Source organism: Chelmon rostratus, chromosome 6 (genome assembly GCF_017976325.1).
Source record: "Chelmon rostratus isolate fCheRos1 chromosome 6, fCheRos1.pri, whole genome shotgun sequence".
In the NCBI taxonomy this organism is placed as follows: Eukaryota; Metazoa; Chordata; class Actinopteri; order Chaetodontiformes; family Chaetodontidae; genus Chelmon; species Chelmon rostratus.
Genome location: NC_055663.1, coordinates 1,689,746 through 1,705,000, shown reverse-complemented (window position 1 = coordinate 1,705,000; position 15,255 = coordinate 1,689,746). Strand labels below are relative to the sequence as shown.

At 44.9% G+C, this 15,255-nt stretch overlaps 1 protein-coding gene across 2 annotated transcripts in view; it reads right to left on the bottom strand.

The window, feature by feature from the left end:
• Window positions 1-15,255, bottom strand: part of lonp2 (lon peptidase 2, peroxisomal) — a 37,344-nt gene that overhangs the window by 5,754 nt on the left and 16,335 nt on the right. For both annotated transcript variants that reach the window (XM_041939752.1, XM_041939753.1), the window contains 2 exons: window positions 9,930-10,056; window positions 6,198-6,337 (listed from right to left, as the gene is read on the bottom strand). In XM_041939752.1, coding sequence (XP_041795686.1) covers window positions 6,198-6,337; window positions 9,930-10,056 — 267 coding nt within the window. The remainder of the gene's footprint in view (window positions 1-6,197; window positions 6,338-9,929; window positions 10,057-15,255) is intronic.

The window sequence follows — 15,255 nt, the reverse complement described above, 5'->3', positions numbered from 1 at the left end:
CCAGCTCGGACTGGTTAAATGTCCTCCAAACAGTACTGGTTCTTGCAGAAGCCAGTAAAGAGAGTCCGCCTGCTGCTGCCTCTGCTTTCTCAGCAAAGTCCACACTGAAAAAACACTCCTGTAAAAGGCTGGCAGAGATGAAATGTTCAGCTTACTGGGGTCCATTAAAAACAGAGACAGACCTAGTCCTAGACCACCACACCGCCTGAGGATGCAGCAGGATGTGGGTCTCCACACCAGGTCTGTAGGTCCAGTGATCAGTCTCTGAATAAACTGGAGCCGGAAGGCAGCACCCCTACTGGCCAGATGGATCAGGCCCTGCCCACCTTCCTCCTTAGGGAGAAACAGGACGCTCTGTGGTATCCAGTGCAACCTGTCCCAAAAGAAGTCCACTAACAGCCGTTGGATGATTGACAAGAGTGAAGCTGGGGGATCGATGCAGGCCAACCGGTGCCACAGAGCAGAAGAAACCAGGTTACTGATGATTAGAACACGACCTCTGTATGATGTTTTTGGTAGAATCTATTTCCACTTTGTGAGTCGACCTTTGACCTTTTCTAAAACATGATCCCAGTTTTTTTGTAGAACTGTGTCGTTACCCAGAAAGACTCCCAGATATTTCAGTCCTCCTTTCTTCCAGACCAAGCCCCCGGGTAGCCTGAGCCGATCCCCCAGCCTATCCCCTACCATGCCCGCCTCACTCTTTCCCCAGTTTACTTTGGCAGATATGGAACTGAACAGGTTAGCGTTGTTCACCAACAGATCAATATCCTTCTGTGTGTTGACCAGGATAATGACGTCATCAGCGTAGGCTGACAGTTTAAAAGAGACGTCACAATCAGGGAAACGAACGCCACTCAGATCATATCTCAGTTTGTACAGAAGGGGCTCGATGGCTAGTGAGTATAGCATGCTGGACATAGAGCAGCCCTGTCTGACTCCCCTCCCAACACTAAAAGGAGCACTCAGACCTCCATTAATTTTCAGAACACTCGCAATGTCACTGTACAGAACCTGGATCTTGGCTATGAAACCTGGGCTGAACCCAAAGGCAGCTAGAGTTTGCCATAGATACTGGTGTTCAACCCAGTCAAAAGCCTTTTCCTGGTCTATGGAAATAAGACCAGTGTCTACAGCTGATGAGCCAGAGACCTCCAAAACGTCCCGAATTAAAGTGACATTGTCACTTATGAGCCTGCCGGGCACACAGTAGGTCTGGTCAGTGTGGATGACAGAGGCCATCACCTCTTTGAGTCTGGTGGCCAGGGCTTTAGTCCGTGCAGAGTAGAGAAACTGGTCTCCAGTTCTTGATCTCCTGTAGGTCTCCTTTCTTGGGCAGTAAGGTGATGACCCCCCTCCTGCAGCTCAGAGGCAGCCGTCCACTCTCTGTGGCTCTCTGTGGCTGTTTGAAAACCACCGCCAACAGGTCTTCCCCCAACACAGACCAGAAAGATTTATAAAAATCGACAGGGAGACCGTCCAGACCTGGAGCTCTGCCACTCTGCAAGCCCATCAGAGCAGTGTACAGCTCACTGAGGGATAAAGGGGCTTCCAGATCTGCGTTGGCCTCAGCGTCCACCTGAGGAAGACCAGAGAAGAAGTTGCTGCACACCTCAGGGTTTTCAGTTCTCAGTTCACTCTTGAACAGGTCTTTGTAGAATCCTACTGCAAACTTCCTGATCTCAGAGGAACCTGAGATTGCAGAGCTGTTGTTGGATCGCAGAGAGTGAATGATCTTTCTCTGGCCGTTTTTCCTTTCCAGAGCAAAGAAGAACCGAGAGGGGGCATCCATCTGTGTGATGTTGAGAAAACGTGATCTGACCAGAGCCCCCTGTGCTGCCACACCCAGCAGGTTGGCTAGAGCCGACTTTTTAGATTTGAGGGAACTTAAGAGCCCTCGATCTCCTGTAGAATCAGCTAAACTCTGCAGTTCTACCACCTGAGTCTCCAGGTCCCTCATAGATCTGGTTATGTCTCCAGTGACATTACGAGTGAACTGTTGACAGAGCTGCTTGATCTGAACTTTACCGAAATCCCACCACTGTTGGACACTGGCAAAGTCAGATTTACATGATCTGTGGGTGAACCAGAAATATTCAAAAGCTGCTCTAAAAGCCTTGTCCTGAAGCAGGGCGGTGTTAAAGTGCCAATATGCACTCTGCAACCGGACATTTTTTATAAAAACAGAGCAAGAGACAAGAGAGTGATCTGAGAGGCCCACTGGGTTTATGTGACAACTGCTAAAAATGTTCACATGGTGTTTAAAAGAGTAGAGGCGGTCCAGCCTGGCCAGGGATATCACATTATCTTTACAGTGACTCCAGGTGTACTGCCTGTGGTGGTGATAAAAACCCCTCCACACGTCTGAGAGCTCGTGAGCTGCAGTCAGCTGTTTAAACCTGCGTGATGAAGCAGGATGAGGCTCCTGGTGGTTTCTGTCCACCTCTGGATTCTCAGTACAGTTAAAATCACCCCCTAAAAACAAATACTCGTCACTGCTGCAGCTCCTGATGGTGTCACTTAGCACATCCAACACTGCCAGTCTGTCCAGTATGTTGGTTGGTGCATAAACGTTCAGAAAACCAAATGAACATTTTCAAACTGAGGTCTGATTTTTAATAAACAGCCCTGAATGATTTCCTCCACTTCACAGGAAGTAGGCAGGAAACTCCTGGAGAACAAGATGCCCACTCCTCCACTGCAGCTGGACTCATGGCTCAGAAACACCTCCCCATCACACCCCCTCCTCCATTCACTCTCATTGTCTGTGGTGCTGTGTGTTTCTTGAACCAGCATGACATCCAGCTTCTTCAGCTCCATCAGTTTAAACAGAGCAGATCTTTTAACATCATCTGTGCCCCCGTTAATGTTTAGAGCGCCCAACTTAAACTCTCACATGGAGAGAAGGATGTTAAAAAAATCACAGAGCAACAGGAGAGAGAAAAACAAGACTGTTGTTTTAAACATCGTCATCATCAGCAGCGGTTTGTGTTTTTACTCTCAGAATCAGTTTCTTCAGACGATAGATCTCCTGCTCTGTCAGGACCTCCTCTCCACTGTTTGCTGATCTTTTAGTCAGAGGTCTGGCTGATTCAATGAACACTTTCAGATCTGAAAAATAATCCTCTACCTTCACCAGCCTGAAACCCTTCGTTTCCTGGAGGAACTTTTTGAAGTTAACAGCAGAGTACTGGCTCTGCTGGTCCTCCTGGGTCAGAGGGGTCAGGGGGGTCAGGGACAGATCACTTTCAGGCTCTAATGGTTTCCTTGCTTTGGTGACTTTATTTGTTTTTAATGCCTTTGCATTACTCTGGACAGGTTCTGGGTTTTTTCTTTTCTGTGACAGTTTGAACAGCTCATCATCGGACATTTCTTCATCCTCAGTGAACTCCTCACACACTGCCAGACTCTGCTGGACTTCATGTGGAGGATTATCACTTAGAGCAGTACAGTCACGTTTATTCTGTTCATCCTGCTCCTGTCTGGACTCTCTGACTGTCTCAGCCTGCTTGCTGTCTTGTCCCTGTCCATCGTTGCTCTTGTCCCCTCCCACGGGGCCGACGGGGGGTTCGCAACGGTCACAACGGCGCCATTCATGCGGGAGGCAGACTTCACGCTGCCGCAGCCCACCACCTGTCCAACCGCTAAACTGGCCTCCTTCACCAAGCAGCTCACTGTGGGCAAAAGTTTGACAGCATGACGGCGAGTCAGCTTCTCAAACTCCGCACCACCCTCCACGACGGGCATACTGCCCAACAGAGCAGGTAGCCACGCTACCAAACACCACTCACCTGATCTACAGTCAGATACACCTGAGAGAAGCCGTGTAAACCAATTATCAAGGTGAATAAACACCGAAAACACAGAGAAAAGAAAGAAAACTCACTCACGCCAAACACATGTGCAACTCCACACTCCACTCACTCCATCATCCACTCAGAGAGGCAGAAAGAGAGAGAGAGAGGCAGAGAGAGAGAGAGGCAGAGAGAGAGAGAGAGAGGCAGACAGAGAGAGAGAGAGAGAGGCAGAGAGAGAGAGAGGCAGAAAGAGAGAGAGAGACAGAGAGAGAGAGAGGCAGAAAGAGAGAGAGAGAGGCAGAAATAGAGAGAGAGAGGCTGAAAGATAGAGAGAGAGAGGCAGAAAGAGAGAGAGAGGCAGAGAGAGAGAGAGAGAGAGGCAGAGAGAGAGAGAGAGAGAGAGAGGCAGAGAGAGAGAGAGGCAGAAAGAGAGAGAGAGACAGAGAGAGAGAGAGAGGCAGAAAGAGAGAGAGAGAGAGAGGCAGAAATAGAGAGAGAGAGGCAGAAAGAGAGAGAGAGAGGCAGAAAGATAGAGAGAGAGAGACAGAAATAGAGAGAGAGGCAGAAAGAGAGAAAGAGAGGCAGAAAGAGAGAGAGAGAGAGAGAGAGAGAGGCAGAAAGAGAGAGAGAGGCAGAAAGAGAGAGAGAGAGGCAGAAAGAGAGAGAGAGAGAGAGGCAGAAAGAGAGAGAGAGACAGAAAGAGAGAGAGAGAGAGAGAGAGGCATAAAGAGAGAGAGAGGCAGAAAGAGAGAGAGAGAGAGGCAGAAAGAGAGAGAGAGAGGCAGAAAGAGAGAGAGAGGCAGAAAGAGAGAGAGAGACAGAGAGAGAGAGGCAGAAAGAGAGAGAGAGAGACAGAAAGAGAGAGAGAGAGAGAGGCAGAAAGAGAGAGAGAGGCAGAAAGAGAGAGAGGCAGAAAGAGAGAGAGAGGCAGAAAGAGAGAGAGAGGCAGAAAGAGAGATGATATAAACAGAGTGTCAGAGAGTCAAACAGATAATTCACTCATGAATGTTTAAGATAATCAAGTTGTTTTTTTACTGCTATAAAAAGTCTGGTCAGTGTTGGTGATTCCCTTTTAAGTTGACTCGTGCTACCTTCCACATATGTTTTCACTTATTGTCCCTAGAGATGTGTGTAGCATGTGCAGACTGTGCTTGACTGATATCACTAAAGGTATAAAGGTAGGACAACTTAACATTCAAATAGACTTTAGTGGGAGAACTATATAACTGATCATAGCAGCAAAAGCAAAGGTGTAAGTATTAACATTAACAATGGTTCGACTCTATTCAAGAGCCCCAGACAGTGACAGTGACAGTGAGCCAGCATGAACAAGGACCCTTTTTTTTAACCAAGAAAAAAGCCCCATGTTGATTAATTTATTTAATTGCCAGTATGCCTGAGGTCCACACACATTCAGCTGAGGTGAAAAAGTTGATGTATTGATAAAAGCAAAATTTGACAAAGTGCAATGGAAACAAAATAAGAAAATAATATATTAATAATATAAATTAAGAATAAATCATGACGTACATGAAGCATGTGGCTTAAACATCCACTGAACCTTCGCTCCACTGAAGAGATGATAAAGGATGGCGCACGAAAAAGAGGAGACTGGAGCCCTCCTCACATTAATACGGTTAGACAAACTTTACATCGTGTATTCTACACTGCCAACTACTACTCATCTCCATGAATCAACTCCCGATAGTCACCCAACAGCAGTGGATGGAAACAGATATTAATTTGCATTTTCCTTTCCCAATTTAACAAAATTCAGTTAAAAAATGTGCTACATGTGGACGGAAACGTAGCTTGTGTCAAACTGAGGAAGAGAACGGGTCAAACTGCTCAGTAGTGAATGACATTCTGTTACAGAGGGTGTTCTCATGGCTGTGTGTGTGTGTGCCTTTAGAAAATTGTGATTGTCAGCAGTAACAGAGACATCCTATATTAATATCTGTTTGTTTTATTCTGTATGAGTTTTGCATCAGTCTAGATTGCCCTCTGGTAACATGGGCAGATGGTATGTTTCAGTAAGGTGAGGCAGCATTTTCAATTTACAGCACATACCAGCAAGTACCTCAATTAGGATATTATTTGATTCCTTCTGAAATAATGTTGTGTAAATTTCCCTTTGGAGATTAATAAAGTATCTATCTATCTATCTATCTATCTATCTATCTATCTATCTATCTATCTATCTATCTATCTATCTATCTATCTATCTATCTATCTATCTAATCTAATCTAATCTAATTTTAATCAACTTTAATTTATGCTAGTACGTCCACATGTAAGTAGATTTACTATTAGTTATTGTGAGTGACAGTGCAGGTAGGATTTGACCCCCTCTACCTCCCACCAGTCCAATCTGTCCAGAGACAGAGCTCAGGCTCTTACCTCCCTGCTGTGCTGGGCACTCGGGGGTCAAAGCCTCTGACTTAAGGACTCTCTGACCTTCAGCGACCTTTACAGCCACAGCCCGACAGATTGCTCCAATCTTCCTCTCGAGGGTACGCACACCTGCCTCACGGGTGTAGCTAAAAGAACAAACACAAATAGCAGAAACACATTTAAGTGGAGATGATGTTTCACTGGCACGGCAGCTTCTGTCACTATGTGTGTTTAAGTGATCATTGGCAAAATCAGGCACATCCTGTCTGAAAACGATCAGAAGACTAGTCCACGCATTTGTTAGTACCAGGCTCGATTATTGCAGTTCCTTACTAGGCTGTCCCAATTCTTTGCTAAATACTCTCCAGCTAATCCAGAGTGTTGCAGTATGTGTTCTGACAAAAACGAGGAAAAGAGATCATATTTCTCTGATATTAGCTGCTCTGCACTGGCTGCCTGTAGAACCCAGAATAGAATTTAAAATCCTTCTCCTTACCTACAAAGCATTAAATGGTCGGGCATGGTGCCTTATCTTATCTTAAAGAGCTCATAGTACCCTATTACCCCAGTAGAACACTGCTATCCCAGAATGCAGGCTTACTGGTGGTTCCTAAAGTCTCTAAAAACCAGAATGGGAGCCAGAACCTATAGCTATCATCTCCTCTACTTTGGAACCATCTTCTAGTCGTTGTCCAGGAGGCAGACACCCTCTCTACATTTAAGAGCAGGCTCAAAACTTTCCTTTTGATAACGCTTTCACTTAGGGTTGGCTCAGGCTTGTCTTGGACCAGCCCCTAGCTATGCTGCCATAGGATTAGGCTGCTGAGGGACTTCCAATGACACCCAAACCTCTGTTCTTCTCTCCCTCTCCATCTGTATGTATTCCTGTCCTACCAAGGCATGTTACTGACTTGGCTTCTTCCCCGGAGTCTTTGTGCTTTCTCGTCTCGCAGGTTCCCATGGAGAGTGGTTAAACCTGGATTATAGCCGTGTCTCCTGCCATGACCCCGTCTGACATCTACTGCAACTTCTATCAATATTAGTTATACTACCATTATTATTAGATCTATTGTGTTGTATTATGTACATATACTATCAGTTAATAATATGTACATGCATCACGTACATAAATATGTCACATATGTATATACTACAGTATATATAAACTTCATATAGCTACAAATCTATTAGAGCTGTCAGTGCTACTGTGATTGTATTTCTGTCCACCCCCAGACTTCCCTGCCTCTCTCTCTCTCTCTCTTTCTCAGCCTCCCTCTGTCACCCAACCGGTCGAAGCAGATGGCCCCCACCCAAAGCCTGGTTCTGCTCGAGGTTTCTGCCTCCTAAAAGGAAGTTTTTCCTCACCACTGTCGCCAAGTGTTTGCTCATGAGGGAACTGTTGGGTCTCTGGCATGAAGTCCAAACTAACCAAAATCTTGTCTCAGAAAATGATGGTTTGACTTAGTGGAAAAGCACTATTCTCACTGCAGTGCTTATCGCTGTGTTGTCTCCCGTGCCCTATTGTCTTTTAACACTTGTTATGCAATAACTAAGAGGCTAACTTTAAAAAATAGCTAAGTAAGCCAACTACCAAAGAAAAACAAACAGGTATGTAAACTATGATGATGATAACTATACAACCTTAATCTACGTCTAGTGCAAAATAACAGCACATCACAACAGTGACATTGAGTGGTGAAACATCAACTTCAACAGAGGGTAATATAATGGTATCCCATTAATGGGTAGATGAAATAACATTAACAATTAACAATAACAGTAACATTAAAGTTTTGCGAGCACTATAATATAGTGTAAGAGTATGTTGATGTTAGTTTGTGTACTATCACAGAAAACATGCCAATCCCACCGTTCAAAATGATGCACCATGCCAGTCGCTATTTTATGGAAGACTTTTATACCTACTAAGGGGTAGGCGTAAGATATACGTTGGTTCTTATGCCTAGGTTAGAATTACTTCAGCTGGTGCAACCATTAAAATGTTAGTAACAGATAAATTCCATCCTAAATTGGCAAATGACATTGATGGTGCAGCCCAGTGCAGGGCTGGAATCAAACCTGGGCCACAGCGGTAAGGTCTCTACCTTGATACATGGCCCATGCTCTACCCTTTCAGCAAAACGGGCAACCCAGGTTGTCAGTTTTAAAGTCAAGAGCAATATGTCATCTTGGTTTGACCTGCAACAGCAGTGCTACATTATGAACGCATGAACAACATAACAAAGATTTGATAGAAAATAGTAAAAAAAAAAAAAAAAAAAAGGAAAATAGAAACCATTGAATTGAGACTTATCAGCTCAAATACCTGAAGTCCTGACATCAATGACTATGAGGACTAGATTGAAACTTGTTATCTGACCAGGTTTCGACTAAATCCTTTTCACTGTTTCTTAACCCCAAACCACCCCAACATTTATGTTTTTTGTTTGCTGTTTCTAAGAGATCTAGTCAGTGAAAATAGGAGTATCTCTCGAAGGATGAGCTCCAAGCTGTGTGCTGTTGGCTGTTTCTATAGTAACCAGACTGGAGTGCACTGAGTGTTGTACAGACGCTTTGCAGGTCTGCAGGCAACATACTGCTTACCATGTGAAAAGACCAGAAGCCACTGCATCAACAGATCCATGTTTGCTGATTTCTTTTTAAACATGCCAGACACTTTGATCGGACTGTAGTGTGGGTTGTACTTGCAAATATAACTATTAAAATCACACTAGTGCTGAAACAAGTAGTAATGAATAGATTAGTTGACTGACAGACAGTTGGACTAGTTCCAGCTTCTCCAATGTCATGATTTGCTGCTTTTTCTTTGTTTTATATCACTGTAACTTGAATCCATTTGGACTTTTAATAGGACAAAACAAGCAATTTCAAGATGCTACACTGGGGATCGAAAAATCTGCATTTCACCAATTTAACAGATTTTATAGAATGAAAGGAGTTAAGCGATATATCAACAAAATAACTGACAACTAAACTGAATAATGAAAACAAGCATTATCTGCAGCTCTACCTCACATTAAGCTATTTTTTAAAATTAAACAGCAAAGAAGAATTGTAGAATTGACTGGTTATATTGTCCTAACTCAATTCAATTCAATTCAATTTATATAGTGCCAAATCACAACCAAAGTTGTCTCAGGACACTTTCCATATAGAGCAGGTACAGACCAAACTCTTTTTCTACAGAGACCCAACAATTCCCTCATGAGCAAGCACTTGGTGACAGTGGTGAGGAAAAACCTCCTTTTCGCAGGCATAAACCTCAAACAGAACCAGGCTCTGGGTGGGCGGCCATCTGCTTCGCCCGGTTGGGTGAAAAGGACATGTATAAGATGTATATAGTCAATTATTCAATACACAGGTGATGTCATCACTGCTCTTCTATGAATAGGGTTGTGTTCACACCCGCACCTTTACCCAAGGTAGACCATCTGGTTGAAACGTTGTCATGTCCATGTAGAACACAAAGAGCTGGGAACACGACAGCACTATGCAGTTACTTTTTCATCTTACTGAACACTATTATTACTATGCTTGACAGGATGTGCTACAATCTGCTATGAGACCACATTTCATTTATTCAACCAGAAAAAAAAGTAAGGACAAGAACTGCACCATAACATGTGGATGTGCACCTCCATAATTAAGTTGAGCTGATGTTTAGTTAGTTTCATTTTCTCATTATGTATGTTTTTTATGTCATGTGTCTGTACAGACCTGCTGATTATATCCTGTGTTGTGTCAGGTGGTATATGCAGCTGCTGAGGTGTTAATCCATGCTGCTCCAGTTGGTTTGGAATCAGGTGACGGTGAGCTATCTCCACTCTCTCCTCTTGTGTGTAGCCTGAAACACACACACACACACACAGACACAGACACAGACACAGACACACACACAGACACAGACACACACACACACACACACACACACACACACACACACACTTTAAAGAGTACTCCACAGATTTAGCAATGCACTTCTATGACACCGTCAGGCTCATGACTGACAGTTTTAAATTCAAATCAAAATTGATGCAGCTCAAACAGAGATATTGTCTTTTTCATTCCTTGTCAAAACCTGGCACCTACATTACCCACAATGCAACCTGGGTGCCAATACTAGTGGCTAAGTAGCCTCATGGCACTAACTTCAAACACCAGATTAATAAGGGTCCAAGGCCCCTGAAAAAATGACATTGACCTCAAGGTGGCGCTGTGATTAACAAAAAGTTTATTCATTCGTAATTTTCTCTAAAATGGCTTGACCTAGAGTGAAAATTCTTTTATCAATTTAACCTCTGTATTCAGCTGCATCTTTGCTCCAATGTCTTCTGCTCTAAAAATGGCAAAAAAAAAAGTTTGATCAGAACCTGTTTTTGACAACTCCTCAGAAACTGTTGGCCAATCATCCGAGTCAGGATCATCTATGGACTTTGATGATCTAAAAACTTATCGAGGAAATTTTGATATACTGATTTGTTTGTTTAAAATCATGGGGTTTCTTTAGCATAGCATTCATTTCATGTCTCATTATGGGGAACGCCTCCTATGTGACATCATCAGAGGTGATGTGACCTCAAATAACATTATGCCAGCTCTGATTGGCTGGCACTAGTAACACCTATGACGGGGGGGGGGTGGGACCCTCCTCCCACATATTTGTCTGACATAGTGCCAGTCGTCATTCAAAAACCTCGCTTTTCACAGAAGCCTGTTGACAACTATGCAATTGGGTGCTAAAGTCCGGAGCTAAATTGTCCGCCAACATGAGTGCACAACTCAGTCACTGGGCGTTTCGTTCCCAGTTGCACAAGTAGTTCACAAATACTTTCCTATGGCTAGAATAAGGTTGCAATACTATTTTTTTTTATGCCAAACATTCTGGAAAGTGGATCCTGGACACTGGAAAGAAACAGAAAGCTGCCACCGTATTTTCATTATGTGACCTCCACACCGCAAAAGCCTTTCTGCGACTGAAAACCTGGGATCAGGACGAAGAGAACATGGCAAAATCTGTGAGCTGCACGACTGACTGACAGAGAATTTCACAGCTTAAAAAGAGAATTACAACAATGCTGCAGCAAATACATGAGAATGAGCAATCTATTGACTCTGCAGCAGCCACTGTACGATGTGCAGAAAAATGGGATTACTTCAGCTGTGGAGCATCCTGGCACAGATTCAGCTGACATGGTGCCCTGGACATGTCCTAACTCCATTGGATCAGCTGTTGAGGCTCCCAAACCAGCCTTCAAAAATGACGCTTCTTACTGGCACAGCACCAGCGCCAGACCTAGAGCATGCATTCCAGCCAGGACTTGGTCTGACGTCCGCCAGAAGTTTAGTAAGAGGGCACCACCTCTCACTCCACTACTTGAACTCTCACTGAAAAAAAGGTATGCCCCACTGACTCTGATGTTATGATACTTAATATTTTGAGACAGGGGAAACTAATCACACCACTAGCATCAGGGCTGGCTAAAACATAACACATAGCCCCAAAACACTGCTAGGCCAAGTGCCAGAAGAAATTTTCTAACTCTTCATCTGATAAGCCAAGGGGCAGAAGGACCAACAAGATGGAGACGCAGCGGCTCGTAGCTCCCGTGTTTACGTTTTTGTTTGTTTGTTTGTTTTTACTCACTTCCATGTTCACCACTCTTCTGGAAGCTCTGACACAGTACAGCAGGTCCAAACTGTTGAACTTTGGAGTACAGTTCGGACTCCACACACCCCCTAAACTGGATTCCACCGGAGTTGCTACGGACCCCAGAGCCCACCACCATCCACCCACTGCAAGCGGGACAAGAGAGCCAGCGTGCGTGCTAGGATACAAGCTAACCCTCACAGACCAGCTCTCTCCAGTCTCTTCCTCACCAACGCCACGTCTCTCTCCAACAAAAATGACGAGGTCTAAGGATAATCTCCTGTGGATGGACAGCTGTGTTGCCGTTGTCACAGAGACCTGGCTGGACGACAACATCCCGGACGCAGCGGTGGAGATAGCGAGGTGCTCTCTGTTCCGGGCGGACAGTGGCCGCCTACATCCTACCGTGGGCTAATGCTAACTTAGCATTGGAGGAGCTGTACTACCTAATCAGCGGGCAGATGAACGACAACCCAGAGGCAGCCGTGATTGCGGCGGGAGACTTTAATCACGTTGAACTGAAGGCGGTGTTTCCCAAATTAACAAAGTACATAAAGTTTCCTACCAGAGACAGTAACATTTTGGACCAGGTTTACTGCAACATCCCTGCTGCTTACGAGGCTGTAGCAGCTCCACACCTGGGCATGTCAGACCACATCTCAGTGGAACTTATTCCTGCCTACAAGCCTCTGGCCTGCAGAACAAAGCCTACCACCAGGACAGTACAGATATGGACTGAGGAGGCCTCCTCTGCACTTCAGGACTGCTTTGAGCTGACAGACTGGACTGTGTTCAGAGAAGAGGCAGACCTTGAGGAGTACACATCATCTGTATTGTCCTATGCTCAGTTCTGCACTGATGCTGTCCTCCCTGTTAAGACCATCACAGTGTTTCCCAACCAGAAACCATGGCTGGACAGCACAGTGCGGTCCCTGCTGAAAGCCCGAGATACTGCCTACAGAGCTGGAGACAGGCTGGCTTATAGCAGGGCTCGAGCAGAGCTGAAGAAAGGAATTAAGCAGGCCAAGCTCCAGTACAAAAACAAAACTGAAGATAACAACAACCCCCAGAACATGTGGAGAGGCATCAGAACCATGACAGACAACAAGCCTAACACTCAGCTTGCCAGCCACAACTCCACCCTGCCTGACACCTTAAACAACTTCTTTGCCCGCTTCGACACATCAGGCAGCAGAGAAGCTACACACCTACCCCGGCTGGAGGAGCAGCACCAGCCCCTCGTCCTGCAGCAGCACCAGGTGACATCCACCCTGAGGAGGATCAACACCCGCAGAGCTACAGGACCGGAGAAGGTGTCAGGCCAGACATTGAGGACATGTGCTGACCAGCTAGCAGGAGTGTTCCTGGACATCTTTAATCTGTCCCTGCAGCTGTCTATGTTTCCTGAGTGCCTCAAGTCCTCCACCATCATTCCAGTACCGAAGAAGACATCCATCACCTGCCTGTTGCTCTGACCCCGGTAATCATGAAGTGCTTTGAGCGGATTCTTCTCAGGTACATCAGAGGCTTCATCCCCTCGGACCTAGACAGCCTTCAGTTCGCCTACAGAGGGAATCGGTCCACATCGGTCGGACAAAATCAAGTTCCTGGGCCTCCACATCACATCTGACCTCCCCTGGTCCATGAACACCTCCCGCCTGGTGAAGAAGGCAAAACAAAGGCTCTTCTTCCTCAGGAAACTGAAACGAGCTGGACTCTCCTCTCGGTTGCTTGTCAATTTCTACAGAGCCACAATTGAAAGCATCCTCTGCCTCAGTGTGACAGTGTGGTTGGCAGCTGCACGGCACAGGAGAGGAAACAACTGGCACGGGTGGTTAAAACTGCACAGGGCATCGTGGGCTGCCCCCTTCCTGACCTAGACTCTATACATGAAGGCCGGCTCAGGAAGAGGGCGAGATCCATCGCCACGGACCCCAGCCATCCGGGCCATAGACTGTTTGTACCGCTACCATCAGGAAAGCCAGTAGGCGGGGCTGGAAAATGCATCAAGAAAGTACTTGCACCTAGTTAGTTTTGACATCAGCCTATTTTTGTGGCTTCCTTGTTAATCTCTTTCTCTTCCTCCCAAGCCTCTACCACCTAGATGGCTTAGCATTGTGTTTTGTTTACACACTTCTCACACAAAATCTATTTGACATAGTGATCACCAGCCTAGAGTCAAAACTCTATCATTTCAATCACTCAAGTTTAAAGTGGTACTGCAGCATACACCATAAAAATGCATGTAAAAATTTCAGGGGGGTTGAAAATGTGCATACACATCAGACACCAAAGATGACATGAAACACAGGCTGTATTTAACACGTCTATGCAGATAGAAGCAAACCATTTACCATATCATAAGCAGACATAATTGAAAACCCTTCTAATAGAAATGAAAAAAGACAATTTTGTTTAACTGAACTTTAAATGAGTTGATTCATTTAACAAGAATGCATGCAAATAGATTCATTAAAACTTCTCAATTAGCATGCTCAATCCAGCTACATCCCACATGGCAACAGCTAGGTAGCAAAAACTAGCAGAAGATGTCAAATAGATACTATCTGCTGGATACCAAAAAATATATCAATTCCAATAATACTGTATAATCAGTTTTTTTTCAGGCTCACAAAGTGCAATAGTGTTGGCAGTAAGTGGGCTGTCCATCTGATGAGAGAATGCACTGCATACACAGAGTTGTAATTTTATTGAATTCCTAATGGGATGCTGTCAAATTATCTGTACATGTGACAGAACAGTGAGCTGCTGAACGAAGTGTGTGTTTACTATAAATGAATTGGGCATACATTTAACATAACATGCCTTAAGACAGAAACCTGGAGTCCAAACTCAGCTCAGAGTTTGTTAGCCGTGGCACTGGTCTTAAATGATAAAGTGACCGCAGAGGCAGGAAGCCTGACGTTGCGGGACACACTATCAGTATAACGTGGTAAGCACGCAGAAACAAGCAGCAAGCACAGTGATTGAGTTATCTCCAACAGCAACAACAGAACTCAGCAGTCCGTGAATTTCATGTAGTGAATCTTTCAGTAATACACTATCATTAACCCGTCTCCGCCCAGACAAAAGCCTCATGCATGAGAACACTTTGGGAGCGATTAATGTGTCTTTCACTCCAACCAGTACGTCCAGCATTCATTTGCAGTTCAACTGCAGAGTTGACTTAATTGTAAGTCAGCAGGGCGTAGAAGCCATGCTTCTCTTTCTTGAAGAAACAGTTAATCCGTACCTTCCTTTTGCAGGCAAGTGAGATCAGTGGATACACAAACAGCAGATCTATTTCAGGATCCAACGTGTTCGGTGAACACAAACAGTCTGTTACTCTTCCAGTGAGTTTAAGGACTGTTGACTGGCTGTTTGTACTTTAAGTAC